This window comes from Neofelis nebulosa, chromosome 1 (assembly GCF_028018385.1).
Source record: "Neofelis nebulosa isolate mNeoNeb1 chromosome 1, mNeoNeb1.pri, whole genome shotgun sequence".
Lineage (NCBI taxonomy): Eukaryota > Metazoa > Chordata > Mammalia > Carnivora > Felidae > Neofelis > Neofelis nebulosa.
The window spans coordinates 76,345,088-76,364,186 of NC_080782.1; the positions used below are offsets into that span (position 1 = coordinate 76,345,088).

The window sequence follows — 19,099 nt, forward strand, 5'->3', positions numbered from 1 at the left end:
CATTGTAAGAATCATCATTAGTACATCTAGTGCATATTTTCAGGTGCCTACTTTCTATAAATTCTCTTTGATCAAAGACAAGTAGTTTAAAATTCCAGCTTCCAGGTGGCATCAGTAAATATTTTATAACCTAGTTTAACATGGAAAGAAGGCTCCTTGGTTCTTTTCTGGCAAAAAACAAAACAAAAGAAAACAAAACAACAAAAAACTATGATAAGGGCCTTTATCTTTCATTTTTAATTTAGGCAAACCTTTTTTGAAAGAGTTTATAGTGCTTTGAAAATTTTACTTAGTGTTATAAAAAATATACTTCTTTCAAAGAGGCTCAATATTTAAAAACTGTTTAAAGTCCAATGTTCTCTTTTAGAAAAGTGCTACATATTATTATTCTCATTTGGTTGACTAAACAACTGGAAAACAATGAATACATAGAAGTTTTAACAGGCAGAAAAAAAAATCACAGTTCTGAGTAATTAATGGACACCACCAAATGTGGAAGCTATATATTTACCTAAATTTGAACATAGGGCAAAAGGACACTTGAGAAAGAAATTTCATTTTCCATTATGTTTTTCTTCATTAAATGAGCCTGAGGAAGTAATATACACTCTTGTGACAAGTATAATATATGGAGGTGTGATATGGAAGGCTTTGAATAAAAAGGAGGAAGGCAAGCATAAAAAAATAAGCACATGTTCTGGAGTTTATCCTCATCACTCAGTTCTAAAATGAGAAAAGGCTATATATAATTTATTATAATTGCTCATGATAGGAGAAAGTCTGTGATTCAGCCACAAAGATAAATGTCACTTATAATCATGCCTTGCCCCAATAAAACACTTTTAAATAGCGAAATTTGCAAAACCATACCCAATGTGCGTGGCTTCTGTCCTTCCTTCGCCAGTGAATACACATCTTGCTGCCAATATGTCACCAAAACTAACATCTACTGGGTGTTCCACAGGATAGAAAGCCTGCCAAGAAGATAAACACAATTCATTAATATTACCAATAAACCCCAGAACTGCATGCTTTAATAATGTGAGGCTTGGCACGCCCTGGGTAGAAAGGATGAAGACACACACATGCAGACACACGCTTCATCGTCTGTTTAGAAATGTTAAGAGAAACCATCAAGTTGGAAGTTGTAAAAAACGCAGTTACACACAGCTTAGATACAGAATAATGGTAGATTTAGAGACGCTAGGATTCTAGAGACATTCACAAGGATTCTATGAGGGTTTCTAAAATTATTATCTGCTGATTAACATTTTTTCTCTCAAAATTAAACTAGTTTCTACACACCTGTGGCAGCTGGGGGCTCTGGCGTCCAATCAGTGTCCACTGTCCATTTCTTACTCTATACCCACTCACAACCTTACCTGTAATGAACATAAATTAGAATCATATAATATCATAAAGTATTAGAAAAATAAAAGGCATTATTTGCTTTCCTTTTTCAAAATAAAATCTGAATATTGTCAGAACCCCAAACGCTAGGTATTTTAATGAAAATATATGAAAAACATACAGAATTTCAAGGTATTATGCAACAACATCTCTCATAGAAACAGACTTAAGGTCAAATATAATTTACATTGTACATTTATAGCATTAGCAAGCACAATGGTAAATATTTATAATTTAACCTATAGTTTAAAGTTCTTACCTAAATGGTGAGTGTGAACTCTATAGGCAAAGACATGCATTGGATACTTTTTGTAATGGCATGAAATATCCGAATTCACCACTGTTAGAAATGAAAATACAGAAAACAGGTCACTATCCAGCTGGAAAACATTATTCTTGTCTAAGAGTATGTATAGGTAGTAGTATGTACATGATGCTAGGCATAGGGATTTTCCTATAAAGTGGACATGCATTCATGTATTCAGTGGATATTACATGCTTATTATGTGCCAGCCAATTTACTAAGATGACCTCTTACCCTCTTGCAATAACCTCTTGCCCTCACATTTAATTTCCTTCACAAACAAAATGTCTAGGACCAAATCAAGACATACCGTCAGGAAAAATATAGGCTTAATCTGTTACTTTTACCATGAAATTTATGCAGTTGAAAAAGCTTAAAAATTGTTTTTATTTCTTAGAAAATAAGGATTTTTGAAAAATTGCAAACACCTAAGGTAATTAGATTGACAGCTCCTGTTGAGAAGGAACCACTTCATATACATCTCTTTCCCTTCAGTTTAAAACACTGTAGTTATTCAATAAATATGTCTTTGATAATAAATAAGTAAGCAGTAACAATGATACCATACTTGTCATTAGCTTTAAAAGATTCCCAGTAAAAACAAATGAATAATATTTAATAGGGCATTTTCATCAGAAGATCAGATACATTGATAAATAATATTACACTTATTCCAAAAGCTTTTAGTAAGTTTAGGAGAATCAGCTATTATTATCCCCATTTTACAAACAGAGAATTAAGCTCAGTATATCTGAATTCGAAGATTGAGTCAAATCAAGATTTGCTAACTTCTTGATTTTGAACCTGATATTCTCTGTAGCAAGTTTATGTCACAGTATGCTATGAGGTTTGTTTTTGGCATCTAAAGAATGGAAGACTGATTTGTAAAATACTCAGGAACTATTCTTTCATTTACATAAATTACTACCTACCCATGGACCTTAATTCTTAGCATCTCAATAAAAGAATGGATGATAATAAACTACTGGCTTAGAATAATACAAAAATCTATTTTAAATCTAAGGATGATAATAAGAATTGTTTTAGTTTTCAGAGATATTGGTCATTTCAAAATTTTATTAAAAATATTCTGTAAATGCATTTCTATATATTAAGTAATGAGATCATCGTAAATCTGAAAAAATAATTACCTTTTTCTCCTGGTGGAATAACAGTGTCAACAGACATCATAAGGTACATGCCAGCAATTAATGGCTGTCTGCGGGAAACAATAATATTTATCTTAACTATTTGAAACATCAAAACTATGGCCTTAGAAAAACAAGATATACTTCAGTACACCAGTCTATAAGATTCACGTGAAAACTAAAACAAAACAATATGGAAAAAGAGGTAGAATAGATGTTTTTCTTAAAATAACTTAATTTCCTGGGCAAGGAATTAAAAACACATTTTTATGGCATGGTGCACTTGGAAAGCAGTCTCTAAATGGCTCCTGTGATGGTTAATCCTATGTGTTAACTTGGTGAAGCAAGTGATAGCCCAGTTGCTTGGTCAAACGTTGGTCTAGATGTAGCTGTGAAGGTATTCTTTAGATGTGACTAACATGTTAATTATCGACTTTGAGTAAATCAGATTACCATTCATCCTGTGGGTAGGTCTCTTAAGAGAAAAGACTGAGGTCCCAGGAAGAGGAAGGAATTCTGCCTCCAGATTGCACTGGAGTCTGCCTCGAGTCTGCATGCTGATTCCTGCCAGAATTTCCAGCCTGCCTTGCAGATCACAGACTTGCCAGCCCCCACAATCATGTAAGCCAATTCTTTGAAGTAAATCTGGCTTTCTCTATACGTGTGTGTGTGTGCGTGCGCGCGCACGTGCGTGCACGCATGCATGTGCGTGTGCTTTCTACTGGTTTGATTTCTCTGGAGAATCCTGGCTTATAATAAAACTCCCAATAGCTAGCTCTCAATATCTTAGCTCTGACACTCATGCCCTTGTGGAATCCTCTTCCCTTAAGCATGGATTGGGCATAGTAACTAGACTTAGGCATTTGTTATTTCTAACAAGCAGAATAAGGCAAATGCAATTTCACTTTTTTTTCCATAGGAGTCAGAGTATAAAGATTTGTGGCAACTCTTTTCTTCACCTATCAGACCTCTATATTATTCAGTAACTTCCGATATTAGGCTGCAAAAAGGCTATGGTTTCTATCTTACACGCCCTTTCTTGCTTTCTGTTGCTGGGTGTGATGGTAACCAGGTGCCATATTGTGAGCTGTCTTGTTTAGAGCCTACGAGGCAAGAAATGAGGGAGTCCTCCAGCCCACAGCCACCAAGGAATTGAATCCTGTCAACAGCCATGTGAGTAATCCCGGAAGTGGCTCCACCTCAGGGGACCCCTCTCCACCCCTCGCTCCCAATGACTGAAACCCTGGCTGAGCCTTTGATCACAGCCTTTGTATGAGACCACTAGCCACAGCCCCCAGCTAAGCTTGTGCCCAGAATATTTGTTGTTTTGGCCACTGAATTTAGAGTAATTTGTTATACAGCAATAGACAACGAATCCAGTGGATTTCCCACTTTTAAGTTCTCAAAGATCTTAAAGCTGTCACTGAGCTGGGGTAACTGGAAGTACTTACGGCAGGCGGGTGAGGTGCAAGGACACACCAGAACAGTCTTTGTGATTATCTGAAAATACACACACACACACACACACACACACACACACACACACACACAATACACATCTTAAATATGAAAATGTGAAAATCGAATTTCAAACTAATAAATTTTAAACGATTATAACTCAACACTAAAAACACCCAACTATGTTTTATCTCAATGGTGCTTTATAGTTTGCAGAGTACTTTCATATTCATGAATATATTTAATCTCCAATGCATCATGACAACAAAAGTCTGTGGTTTTTTCTTGACACCGCAAACTGCTAAGTCAACTGCTTTCCTGCAGACGTTCAAGATACTAGTCAAAGCTTAGAGAAGAAAGTTGTTGCTGCTCTTTATGAATGAGCGACCTCGTTGAAACATCCAGAAAAGTTGATTAACTGGATGGTTTGCTCCACGGTGGCTCCAGACAACTAGTTTCTCTACTTTTAAAAAAGTGTAGCAGTCCATACTTTGAGCTTTCAAGATACAGCCATGTTGGGGCACCTGGGTGGCGCAGTCGGTTAAGCGTCCGACTTCAGCCAGGTCACGATCTCGCGGTCCGTGAGTTCGAGCCCCGCGTCGGGCTCTGGGCTGATGGCTCGGAGCCTGGAGCCTGTTTCCGATTCTGTGTCTCCCTCTCTCTCTGCCCCTCCCCCGTTCATGCTCTGTCTCTCTCTGTCCCAGAAATAAATAAAAAAAAAAAAAAAAAAAAAGATACAGCCATGTTTAGAGTCTGCAATGTTTTTGATATATGAATAGGAATCACTTTGTTTAACTTCTATGCCTTGCCCATTCTTACCTCCTAAATAGAGACCTGATGCTAATTTTCACCCCAACTGCAGTGGAAAGCCTCTGACCATCTCTTTATTTTTGTCAAGGACCCTTTAGAGACCTCTCACAAATCCTTTTCCTTATGCCTTTGCCTTCCTGAAGTAGAAAGAGGGTAAAAACTTAAATGACCCATCCTAATTTTTATCTCTGTTGAACTTGCTGATCTGTCACCACAGAGACCATGAGTAGTAACTCATACTTACTCATTCCTTCTATTTCTGTATATGTTAAATTCTTTCTACTTCACATTTTATTCTAAGTATTTATAACACATTATATCTCAATTTTGAGTTGATTTAATATAAATAACTACTGTGTGTGTGCAAGATTGACAGATTTATACTTGAAATTAAGAAGTGAAGTATGCTAACAAATAACAGCAGATAGAATAGTTTATGGGAATTTCCTTCTTTCAGCTGTAATTCTTATGAGAAAAACAAAGGTAGCTTCATACAGTAATACATAAAAATAGGTAACCTAACTAACAAGATATACATTTTGATTTACTAGATATAAAATTCAGAAAGTATAACAAATCATTATTTAATACTTTGGCCATAAAACACAAAGGAAATTTCTCGATATAGTATTAAGATTGATTTTAACAAAGATAGTGCAGGAATAAATTCAAAGATAAACATTTTATATTTAATCAGGTTTTTTTTGGTCACTTTACAAAGGGATCTCTATCTAATCTCCTAAATCAAATTCCAATGTGGTGATATTTTCATAATAATATTAGTGAGGTTTTTTGTTTGTTTGTTTGTTTGTTTGTTTGTTTTTTTTAATTTCAAGTGAGTTTTAAAGAGATGGCGAGATGAGGCACCTGGGTGGCTAAGTGGGTAGAGTGTCCAACTCTTTGATTTTGGCTCAGGTCATGATCCCACAGTTTGTGAGATTGAGCCCAGCATCAGGTTCTGTGAAGACAGTACAGAGTCTGCTTGGGATTCTCTCTTGCTCCCTCTCTCTTTTCCCCTTCCCTCCTCTCAAAACAAATAAATAAACATTTAAAGAGATGAGAAAATAATAACAAATAACAACACAGGTTTTTCTTAATTTTTGTCCATGCTTTTAAATATAGAAAGGATAATTAAGTATTGTTTTTTAAGGTCCTAAAAAAATTATTTTGGGGGCACCTGGGTGGGTCAGTCAGTTAAGTGTCCGACTTTGGCTCAGCTCATGATCTCATGGTTTGTGAGTTGGCACCCGCATCAGGCTCTCTGCTGTCAGTGAAGAGCCGACTTGGATCCTCTGTCTCCCTCTCTCTCTCCGCCCCTCCCCTCATGCTCTCTCTCTCAAAATTAAAATTAAATTAAACATTACAAAGGACTATTTTTGAGACTAAGGTTTCCTAAATGAACTACATGAGCTATAGGAAATATGCCTAGTCTGTACTACTTTCAATATGATTAGCCAAGGACTTCACCCAGAATTATGTAAACATCTACATGATCAAAAGAGAATGGCTGAAAGTATACCATGCATTCATGCCAAATGATTTCCAAACTCCAGAGACTCACTAATTTAGCTTAGTCAATTTTAGGAAACATTTCTCATATGTATAAAAAACATCATACCCATCTTATAAGGTTATTTTGAGAGACAATAATCATCCTTTCATTCAGTTAATATTTATTGAGTACTTGCTATATTAAGACACTATTCTATACATGGGGGATGTAGTGAAAAATAATATATTCAAGTTTCCCACTCTCGCGGTACTTACGCTCTAATGCAAATGGAGGGATAAGGAAATGAGGTAGGTAGGAGAGATACAGAAAAACAAAACACCGAATATATAAACAAAATAATGTCACAGTAAACTCAACAGGATAATGTGAGAGTGCATAGCAATTTTATCCACTGTGGTCCAGAAAGGATGGCGTGGTCATGGGGCTAGAGATTGTGTAGGCCATGCAGAGTGTGTTAAAAGTTTTATTATTCTCTGTCTGAGAGATGCCACTGGAAGATTTTAAGGAATGAAGTGACAGGATCATATAGGTGTTCACCTAGCACAGTACCTGGCACTTATAGATGACTAATTACTGAATGTTAGGCTTTGTAAATTTTTTTAATTAACAATATACCAGGAGAGAGTTTTTCCCCATATGATGTCCATCCAAACAAAAGTGCCAGTGTGCAATGAGAATTGCTTCTTGGATTTACATTACATTTTTGCATTAAAAGAACCAAGTGAGTCACATTTTGATATCCGACTTGGCTAATATTCTTTACCATGACTTAAAGAAAATCAGGAACAACTAATAAATAAATTAACACATTTCAGGAACTATTAAGGAAATTCATCATTAAGGCTGAAATGTCATCAAATTCAGAGTAGCAGGAATGTTACTAATAATAGTAACATGCCAGCTAATGCCAGGGACAGTGTGTCTTCCTTTAGATAATGTTCTTTACTAGAATTGTCTAAATGGAGAGGATTTTTACTCAGAGAAAAGCTCAAAAATAAGTAAAAAAACTTATGTTAGTCTATACATGTCAAATTTTAATTTGAGGACTTTTTTTTTAAATACCCAGACTTATAAAAGTTTTCTCCAAATTAAATAAGAGCCATTGCTATGTAATTGTTGTATATTTACTTCACTCCAGAGTTTTAAGAGTGAGTCACAGTCTCACCACTCACTCCACTATAAAGACACAGTACAGGTTTTCTTTTGAACTCATGTTTATCAACCACATGCCATATCCTATAAAAAGGTCAAGGATACCACACAATCATAGCAAATCAGCTAAAAACTCAAGTAGTAATATAAGATGATCAACACATTCTTAAGAAAAACATCTGAACTTCTGATTCACATATCATAATGACTTTAGGAAAGATTGAATTTTAAGGCTCTACGTTTTTGGTTTTTTTTTTCCTATATAATGTGACTCTTATATGGGTAGAGGGTTGGTGAATATACATATAAAAATCCAAAGTAAAAATCTTGCCTATTTTACAAAAAGCTCAAGAAATAACAATATATAGAATTAAAGTTAGTTACAAGATACACTTAAAAACCACACTAGATAGAATTTCTGAGTCACTGCTGAAGGAATTTATTTACATCAAATTTATCTGGTCAATGTGATCCACTGAATCAGCAAAAAACAAGGCATTTCTAAAAACTATGCTGTGTGTGTGCACGGGTATGTGTGTAAGCATGTAGACAGTATGTTTTAAATTAAACAGAACACTCTGGATTATCATCATTATTTAATCATGGGGTAATAGAGTTATAATTCTGTGTTACTTTAAGAAATTCTGTTACTTAGGGGCACCTGGGTGGCTCAGTGAGTTAAGTGACAACTCTTGATTTCAGCTCAGGTCATGATCTTACGGTTGGTAAGATCAGGCCCCACGTTGGGCTCTGACATTGTGGAGCCTGCTTGGGATTCTGTCTCCCTCTCTCTCTGCCCTTCCCCTCACACTTTCTCTCTCTCTAAATAAACAAATAAGCATAAAAAAAAATAAATCCTGTTTAATCACACACAGTTACTTAATAATGGATACACATTTTAACAATGATATTTTAAGGTTTCTTTTTGAGTGAGACAGAGACAGCGTGAGTGGGGTAGGAGCAGAGAGAGAGAGGGAAAGAGGGGGAAAGAATCCCAAGCAGGCTCTGTGCTGCCAGCACAGAGCTTGACGTGGGGCTTGAACTCATGAAACTGTGAGATCATAACCTGAGCTGAAACCAAGAGTGGATGCTCAACTGAGTGAGCCACCCAGGCACCCATTAACAATGATATTTTAAGTTGAATAAAATTGTAGAAGTTATCTCCAAGTGAGGAAAATACTTCTAAAGCATTACTTATATACATTTTAGACATTATTATAGTCAACTGCTACACAGATATCATTTCAAAGTCAAATTTTATTATTGTAAATGGTTGTAATCTCTTCTCATGCTACTTTTTACAGTTTACCCTGAAGATCCCGTGTGCTTGCATACACACACAGTGAGAGGTCCCCGAGGGAGCAACTTAAACTCCTTCAAACAAGGTGGTCTGGGGGCCTGGAGGGCTCCTGGATCCACTGATATTCCTACAGCAAGTGGTAGCTCTGGAGAGAAGCATATTTCAGCCTAGTGTTTGGTGCGGAGATTATGACCTTCTAACTCCCACTGTGATCTTTGCCATAGTGATGCATTCTTATTTCCATAACCTCTACTCTGATCTTACTTCTGGTGAACTCAGAAACTTCTCCTAGTTTTGCATATTTCACTGATGGTTTCCAGTGTGCTCTGACTTTGCCATTCTATTGTGACACAGTACTTCAGCAACAGGATACGAAGCTTCATAAGAATTAATTCATTTCAATTCACTAGGCTATATATGAATCTGTCTCTGACATGCATCATCATAAAAATGGATGACAACTTAAAAGGTTTATTATCATTAAAAAATACATCAGTGCCTCTGCTAATATTTTACCACATAAAACAAAAAAAGCAAAATAAGGACTGAGATCATTAAGAAATGTATAGAAAATGAACTCAGAATGTCAACATCATAAGCTAGCTGAAAAAACTCCTCGGAAAGGCTGATTCTGTGACTAGAATGAAAGTAAACAGGAAAGAAGAGAGAAGAGGAAATAGATGGGAAAGTTAATGTAGGGCAGAAGACCAGAGAAATGGAATTCCATAGCTTAAAAATAGATAGGAACAGTAATGAGTCAAATAACTAAAATAGTCTGAAATTATAGGATTGAATTTGAAAGAAAGCTAGACTAGGAAGTGAACAACTTCCCCAATTTATATTTCCATATAAATATTGTACATGTTTGTACAGTGGACGACATGTTGGGTGGAAAGTTTGAAATTAATCTGTGTATTTTAATCACACACAGTTACTTGATCATAGTGCCTTATAAGATCGTAAGTTGCAGCCAGGTGCTCTTTGAGTTCCTTTGTCTACAGTGAGTAGGATCTGGAAGGTTATCAATTTTAATACTTGGTAGATTTAGTATTCATAATCAATACTGATACCACTAAAAAACCACAGTCTATAAATAAGATAATCTATGTAAAGAACGTACAGTCTTTGCGGATCACAGTAAATATCCAATACATATTAGTTGTTATTATTATTATTCTTTTCATTGGTAGATCCCAAAAATCTTCAACACATGAATATTTTATTTTAACAAATATAATTTCATAGTCATAGGTATGGAATTTCTTTAACTGTAGAAACTAGACCACATAAAATTTCTTCAACTATTAACAAAGTTATAAAAAAGGGGAAAAGGAGATGAGAATATTTTTTAATGTTTATTTATTTTAGAGAGAGAGAGAGAGAAAGAGAGAGAGAGAGAGAGAGAGAGAGAGAGAGAGACAGAATGGGGGAGGGGCAGAGAGAAAGGGAGACATAGAATCTGAAGCAGGCTCCAGGCTCTGAGCTGTCAGAACAGAGCCCAACGTGGGGCTTGAACTCATGAACCATGAAATCATGACCTGAGCCAAAGTCAGACGCTTAACCAATGGGGCCACCCACCAACCCCAAACATGAGAATGTGAAATGAGTAAAGACATGGTTAAAAAAGGGAATTAGAATTGAAATGGTATTTTAAAGATGTTGCACAAAATAGGAATACTCTCAAAGTAGGAACAGAAATGCTGATTAAGAAGGGTCTGTACTAGGTAGATACAGAACAGAGTAATCACTAAATGAAGAAATATTAGTAAGACATAAGTACCATGGTCTGGCTAAGATGAAATTCTTGGACTGGGTACCACAGGACCATGAAAAAGTTGATAATGCATTGTTTCAAGATCCTTCCACAACTGTTAGTAATAAAGCATCCCCTGATCAGACTGAAGACAATCTGCTTCTTTCTGAGGTCTGGACTAGAGGTCAGTTCAATAGGATTCTATGTTTGCAGAAAAGACAGCAAGGCCATTTTTATCCTGATACCGAAACTGTTGCTTTAATTTACATTTATTCACTTATACTGCACAACTGTCTTCATGCAAAAATCCTGACAGGTCTTCCTTCCAGCTAGCTTCATTTATTTTTTTAAATTTTCTTATCCCAAAGTAAACTATTCTCTTCCTCATTGGATTGGGCTATAGGTTCGTTCTTTCTTCAAGGTACACTGGTGAATACTTGACTCCTAGCTATTAATGTTCTGTACTTATCGAGGATTGAACCCAAGATGTCCCTGTTAAAGAGATCTTTCATGATCGCTGTTCTCTTTTAGTAAGACATAATTATAGCCTAATGGATTTAAAGATACAGAGATGAAACTTCACTCACTAGATAGGTATCAGAAGACAATGGGATATATCTCATTATATGTCATTATATTCCATTATAATGTCATATGTATGTACTTGAAGCTTTAGTAATGGTGAAGATGTTAACAGTGGAAAAGTTAAAAGAATTATTTTTTAAAAGAGATGTAAAATAAGAAAGTCTAATAATGTCTTAGAAGCACATCACAGCATAGGACAGTAAAGAGTACTAGTAGTTGAATGGTAAGACTTCTGGAGAGTAGTCTGATAATGGAAGAAACAAGTATTTCCAGACACTGGATGAAACTTGAAAACAGCATTCAATCAGAATCTAATCTTGAGCAAAATGAAAACTGGACGACCACTCCACAAGGGTCTCAAGCTTGTCTCTTGAGAAATTGCTCTCCTCTGTTGAGGCAGAGACCTATAATTACAGCAAGATAGTTTATCAAATATATAGACTCAGAATTTCAGAATTGGAAGGGACTCTGGAGATGATGGAGTTCAACTCTGGCACTTTACAGAGAAAAAGAGGCTGCAGGGATTAGGAGCTTTGGCCAAAGTAATTTAGCTAACTGGGTCATACCTGGGTATCAAAACTAATTCTCCAATGTTACTAGTTAGTAAACATTACTTACTTAAAAAAAAGGTTCTATTTCTTAAACACTTCCAAGGGATTTTATTTATGAAATATCCTGAAACTAAGATAAAGGAATTAAGCAAGAATGGATAAGTAACCAGTGGTACTTAAGGACATCCACTTAAGCAGGAAGTTCATTTCTCTTAATGGCAGGTGAATGCATGGGATATGAGGTTATCCATTCCAAACTATTTAGCTTGCCTTTCTAATAATAGCTTGTAGTTCCTGCTTGGATACATAGTTAAGTAGCAAAGTAACTGTGGAATAATGCATGATAATAACCTATTACATTGTAAGTCCTTAGAAGACTCTTGGTGTCTCCTAATCTTTCCCTCTAGAGATAGCCTTCTACATTTCATGAGCTCATCTTGTCTTGGTTGTTTCCTGCTTTAATAAAAAAAAATAGGTTAACCATCAATCCTGGGGGAATATTGTTATAAACTACATCCCACTAATTGGAAAAATCCTCAGAAAGACAGTTGTAGAGTGGATTTCAATTCACTGCACTCTCCTAGGGTGGTAAAGGATAAAGCATACCTATTATCTACCATTCCAACCACAGTTTTGGATAATGGATCCTTTCCTTATGGAAGTACTGACAAAGCATGCCTGAAACCATTGCCAGGTCTTACGAAAAACAAAGAAGTAACATCTTTAATGATAAAAAACATATTTCACAAAATTTGTAAGCAAATAGTAAACTGTATCATACCTTTCTACTCTCTCAGAGTGCTCTGAACAAAAGTTAAAGGCTACCTTCCCAACTTTTTCCCTGTCTTGAACAAACAAAAATGAATGAAGGATATCACTAGTATACACCAATAATTCTGCAATAATGTTTGTACAGATAGCGTGGTAACTATTTGCTTATTAAACTGGCTTGATCTTCACCTTATGGTTCTTTATTCTAAATGAACAATATTAACTTAATGAGACAGAGGATGTTTTTCTGAGATTATATCATGGCTCCCAAGGTGACCAAGAATGGGAGAGTACTTGGGGATTCATTTCTAAAGTCAGGGAAATTTTCACGTAGACAAAATTACTTGGAAAATCCCTTAGGAGTGTAGATGGTGTGGTCTCTTAATAGATTAAACACAGCCAGTCGCCTTCGCATTGGAACAGCTTGCTGTCAGTTTTATCAGCTGGACTATGTTGTTAAAAAAATAAAAGTTATTTCTATACAGTTGGACTGTGTGGTTATATAAAAAAAGGTTCTTTCTGTAAGTTGGAAAAGCTGTAGCTGATGAGATGGACACAGCACAGGAGGCAGAGGGAACAGCAAATTGGGGTCTTTTCCTGTGTTCACTCTGGTTTTAATGAAGCTAATACACAGCTCCTTTATTGTTTTTGTGGTACCACCTGTATCATAAGTACAGGTCTCAAAGTCACTGGACAGTACTCAGTAAAAAATGATCCTCCAAATTTACCAAAAAATGTATACCTGGAAGTTTTTTTTCTTAAGAGTTTCTTCAAGACAAAATTTGAAACACCAAGTTGCTCCTAGAGAATCCGTGGATCCCTGAAATCATAATCTCAGAATATCAGTACTCTCCAGTTATAGATCCATTGATATAAAATAATCTTCACTCAAAAAGCATGAATACCTTGAGCTGTCACGGCAAATGTGTATCTGTTTAGCAAATATAACTGCAATAGGGGCACTGCTAATACAGACACAACCTGGAGGCCGTTGAAAGCTGGCTTAACAGACAAGCTTCGGTGCTAAATAAACCAGCACTACAAAAAAAAAAAAATCTTCAAAAAGAGATTCCTTTTGAAGCTGTCACTGCAGCGAGTTAGCCTCTTTTGATTTTGTATTCTCTGCAATGGGAGTAGAAATTACTAGCTTCCATCTGTCCTGTGGCAAGGAAGAGAAAATGCATTTATCCATCTTGCAAGAAGACGACTTGCACAAATGATGGCCTGTGCTGTTTCCAAAAGAGATCAAATGGAAGGCAGGCAGGCAGGCTCACCAACGTGCTTTTATAATCACTCTGTTGGTGGAGGATGTTAAGGCATGACTAATGTCAAAGCACCTTCCTGTTTACATCTTTTATGAATGCAAGAAAAAAAAAAGTATCTACAGCAAAGCTTAGGATTTATGTGACTTCTGTCAGAATTACAAAACTGCCCCAGAATCATAATTCTAAGGAAGTAAAAGACAAAATCCACCAATCCTAGGTAAATATTTTTTTAAAATGGCACTGAGTTTTTAATTGTTGATTGATTTTTGAAATTTTTGTTGAACTACATAATATACAGAAAAGTGCACAAATCAAAAGGTACTTAAGCTTCAGGAATTTAAAAATGCTAACATACCCTTGTAACCAGCATGCATATCAAGAGGGAAAACCCTCCATTTGTGTCCCATTCCTAAGGCATTAAGTTTTAAATCTTTATGTCATGGATATGCCATATGTAAACATTTATTAGTCTTTCTGGAGTTGTCTTTTAGGTAAAACCCAGCACACTTAACTAGCTTCTAGTTAAACTGGACTATTTTAAATATCATACCTGGTTACTATGAAATATTTTTTCCCTTTCTCTCAGTGAAAGCCCTATCAACTTTCTTACTTCTGTATCTCTGTTTTTAGTATATATTCATTTTAAAAATGATAATCTAAATTTTCTTCCGCATTCTTCCCAATTTTTGTTTGTTCTCCCCACTGAGGGCTGAATGTCCATGCAAAAGTCTAGGAACCACAGAAAAAGTATTAAATAAATAATGGAATGAAAAGGGACTTGAAAAGTTTTTAAATTATTTTTTTCAGTTTACTTATTTATTTTGAAAGAGAACACACAAACAGGGAGGGACAGACAGAAGGAGAGACAGATTCCCAAGGAGGCTCTGCACCATCAGTGCAGAGCCTGATGTGGGGCCCCAGCTCATGAACAGTGAAATCATGACCTGAGCCAAGATTAAGAGTCTGACACTTAACTGAATATGGCACCCAGATACTCCAGGACTTTCAAAGTTTTAGTCAAAGATACTGTTTTAAATTCAATTTGAAATATAAAGCTAAAAATGTTTCTCATATAAAATGCTCTATCATGATTTTTAAAATCATTTTGGAAGGTTTTTTTTTTTATGTATATAAAAGGTTAACCTTTCACCTCCTTTAGAATTCTTAACTCCTTTGAAGATGCTCTCCACCTTTTATTTAATTTAAACCTCTAAATGCTCACGAATGATAAACAAAAAGAGGGTATGCTATGGCAACACTATCCTACTTTGTTTTGACAACAGGAACTTCATATTCTGCAAATGCAGTAATTTAACTGCAATATATGCCTTTTGAAGCTCAATCTAAAATCAGTGGCTACATTTTCCACCCAATTATCTTCCTCAACTTAAAATACTATTGTATATTGTGCTTGGTTCTTCAGTGAAAAAAAAATAATCTAAAAAATCTAATTTACATATAATTATGCATGCATGTAGTCCTTGGTATTAATTAGGGAATACACTTTGAACATTATAGCTCCTGTATTTGATTTAGCATTAGTTTTCAGTAATTCAATAAATATGTTTATGTTGTAATGTGAATAAAGTAACATTTATAGAACACTTCAGAGTTGAGAGGTGTAAGTGCTAAGTATACTTATACTATAAGTATACTATAAGTATACTTATATATAGTATACTTATACTGTAACTATACTTACATAAGGTATATAAGTGCTAAGTATCACTTCTACATTAACGAAAAAAATACTGAAACCCCTTGGTGACCAGATTTATCTCTCAAAATTCCCTTAGTCCTTAAGCAAGTCTTTATACCATAACATAAAGGGTTAGTGTAGAAGGGACTGTGGTTATTGCTCAGATTTTATCCTTCTTTCAGTTAAGTTGGGGAAACAAGAATAAGAAACATTTGCAAAAAAAAGATGGGGATAGACAAGTGTGAAGAGGAGAAATATTGCTGCAAGAAGAAAAATTCTTGAAAGTTTTCAAAGATAGAGAAAATAAGAATTAATTTGTAATGAGAAGAAATGCAGAGCAGGATGAAGGGTTTTCAAATTGAATGAAGAAGAGAGAAATGTTTCCATTGGCAGAAACAGGGAGGTTAGTGGGGTTTCCTCCAGGTCTAGGGAAGGGTGGATTCTATTTTTCTAACAATATTTTGTAAGTATCACTAAATATTATAATTGGATCATTTTCATCAAATGCTTTATTTGTCAAATATTTATTGAGGGTATCTTTTCCATTTTACAAGTAAGACAGTCAACTACCATAAAAGGGTATTAATAGTAAATGGGAAATGGAATGTGCAAATTCTAGCATATCTCTCTAAAAATTCCTCTTTTGCCAGAATTCCTAGAACATAGGAAACAAACATAAACATGCTAAGGCAATGATGGGGAGCAATGAGAGACAGGGTGAAGGGTAGGAAACTAGCTGGAGTATGTGCAAAATGGGTAACATCCAAGGATGATGCCCTGGAGAGTGTCAGTGCCCTGAACTAGATTTCACTGAAACATAATTGCATCTCCCTATTTTTATGTGAGCCAATGGGCAAGTAACTTTATTTCTCCTCTTAATTTCTTTTGGTTAAAAAATGAAATGTTATCTGCTATTAATTTAAATAGAATTAATTAGTTGGGACTATGTAGCCCTGACCAACTTCAAGAGAGGAGTTAATAAGTACGAGTGATTATAAAGGCATGAGTTGCAAAGAGGTAAATGAAGGTAAAATATAAGCTTTGCTTCAAAAACAACTAGAAAATAAATTCAAAATATGAAAAAGTAAATGGTATTAGGGGAACTTTTCTTCCTAAAAAAAGACACACTTAAGCTAAATATTACATTGTTCAATGTTAAATTGCTTTAAAAAACACATTTTAAGGGATAAAAATGTTCTGAATATATTCTTTAACAAAGAAATAATACTGCAGTGCTTAATATGTCTTCTTACAACCAAATGAATGAAAATGCAATTTCTGATTCTTAATGACCATATTTAGGTATTAAAATAAACAGGTGTCCCATGGAATGAATGAGATGAATAAGGATCATTAGTCTTGCATACTGAGGATGATTAACAAAGTGAAAAAGCTAGGGAATCAGAAAGCTCACATTTATGTGAAGAGATTGGCAAGAGCAAAAAAAAAATATTGCAGGAGAATAGGCTTCTTTTGGATCGTTTGAGAGGTACTGAATAGTCCTAAAATCATTCCCATGACTCATATCAAGCTGCTTGTGTATAATGAAGGGTAGACAAGAACATGAAGAACATCCGATTACAGTTCTTCTGAAATCAGTGGTACTATCAAGCAACCTGATTTAGAAATATCCCTGCTGGATAAGGGAAGTGGATTACTTCATACGTCAGGATGAAAGGCAGAAATGAGATGAGGTAAACGACTCCATATTCATTCAAAGAGCTCATTCCTCCTGGTTCCTAGCAGTTCAAAGGACTCTTAGAAACACTGACTCCATTATTTGTTTTATACAGTCAAGACATGAACTTTGGCTCATAGACAAACTAGAAATCCAACACAAATTAAATTGCTTTGGTTTTTAATAGCATTGGACTAGTAGCTATATCACCTTAGGCAAATCACTTAACCTTTTTCAGCATTGATCCCCTTTCTGTAAAATGGAGGGGTTGGGCTAGATGATCCCTTGAGGGACATTGTTCATGCTGTGTCACCCTGAACACTCAGTCTCTGGTGTTAAAAACCAGTGCCTTAAAAACAAGTTAGTACACAACTCATAAAGGTCTATGGTTTTCACTCCTTTTTTACGACAGAAGAAAAGAAAAGTTATGGTTTTATTTTTAACAATTCTTAACCACATTTCCATCTCTTATCTGAAAAGGCCTAAGAAGCTATGGAAATTTTGTGCAGGTGGAATGTTACCAAGTGCTTGCCAGTCATTTCTCTTTCAGAATTGGTCTCATGGTCTCTGCTTTTCTCTTACTTTCTAGTCCTTGTCACTCCATAAGCTCCACTTAAAAATAAAAATGTAAGGGATGCCTGGGTGGCTCAGTCAGTTAAGCATCTGACTCTTGATTCAGCTCAGGTCATGGTCTCATGATTCGTGGGATTGAGCCCTGCATCAAGCTCTGCACTGACAGCATGGAGCTTGCTTGAGACACTCTCTCTCTCTCTCTCTCTCTCTCTCTCTCTCTCTCTCTCTCTCTCCTCCTCCTCCTCCTCCTCCTCCTCCTCCTCCTCCTCCCCTGCCTGTTCTCTCTCTCAAAATAAATAAAAATAAACATTAAAAAAAGTAAAAGTGTGGGGCGCCTGGGTGGCGCAGTCGGTTAGGCGTCCGACTTCAGCCAGGTCACGATCTCGCGGTCCGTGAGTTCGAGCCCCGCGTCAGGCTCTGGGCTGAGGGCTCAGAGCCTGGAGCCTGTTTCCGCTTCTGTGTCTCCCTCTGTCTCTGCCCCTCCCCCGTTCATGCTCTGTCTCTCTCTGTCCCAAAAATAAATTAAAAACGTTGAAAAAAAAAATTTATAAAAAAAAAAAAAAGTAAAAGTGTAAAAACTGGGGGGAGGATAGAACTTATTTTTGCTGCCCTTCAAAAAGGTTCATCTAGATTAAATGTAAAGAAGGAACATTTGCACACCTATATATAGGGAGGGACATGTCCAAGGCAGTCATCTATTCACTCTAAGTGGCTTCTACTTACACCACTTTTTTTGATTTACACCAAATTTTGTGAAAACATTAAGAATAAAAACAAACTCTCTTTTAAATTTCTAAGTGAAATCAAGAAAGTGCTAGAATAACCAGGCAGTAATTAAATGCATTTTCCTCTTTCAAAGCTTCCCCTTTCTTAAGAGAATTGAGATTTAATTATACTTATTTTGGTAAATGCAAATTATTCTGCTCATGTCCCAAGTCCCCAGGGAATGCCCTGACACACATGTAGCATGGGGGGAAAAATGTAGAAGGAACTCAATTCTTACTAGAAAAATCTGAGCCTCAGTTTTTAAATTTTAGTTTGCCTCAAAATCAACTGGGTAGCTCATTAAAATTTCAAAATTCTGGGCTCCCTGGTGTGCGGGTAACATATTGTTGTCTCTCGGGAAAAA

At 35.8% G+C, this 19,099-nt stretch overlaps 1 protein-coding gene across 20 annotated transcripts in view; it reads right to left on the reverse strand.

Moving 5' to 3' along the window:
• PAM (peptidylglycine alpha-amidating monooxygenase) overlaps positions 1-19,099 on the reverse strand; it is a 159,186-nt gene that overhangs the window by 73,795 nt on the left and 66,292 nt on the right. For all 20 annotated transcript variants that reach the window (XM_058725992.1, XM_058725976.1, XM_058725968.1 and 17 more), the window contains exons 7-11: positions 4,314-4,362; positions 2,866-2,933; positions 1,670-1,750; positions 1,306-1,382; positions 871-974 (exon numbers count right to left, since the gene is read on the reverse strand). In XM_058725992.1, the coding sequence (XP_058581975.1) occupies positions 871-974; positions 1,306-1,382; positions 1,670-1,750; positions 2,866-2,933; positions 4,314-4,362 (379 nt within the window). The remainder of the gene's footprint in view (positions 1-870; positions 975-1,305; positions 1,383-1,669; positions 1,751-2,865; positions 2,934-4,313; positions 4,363-19,099) is intronic.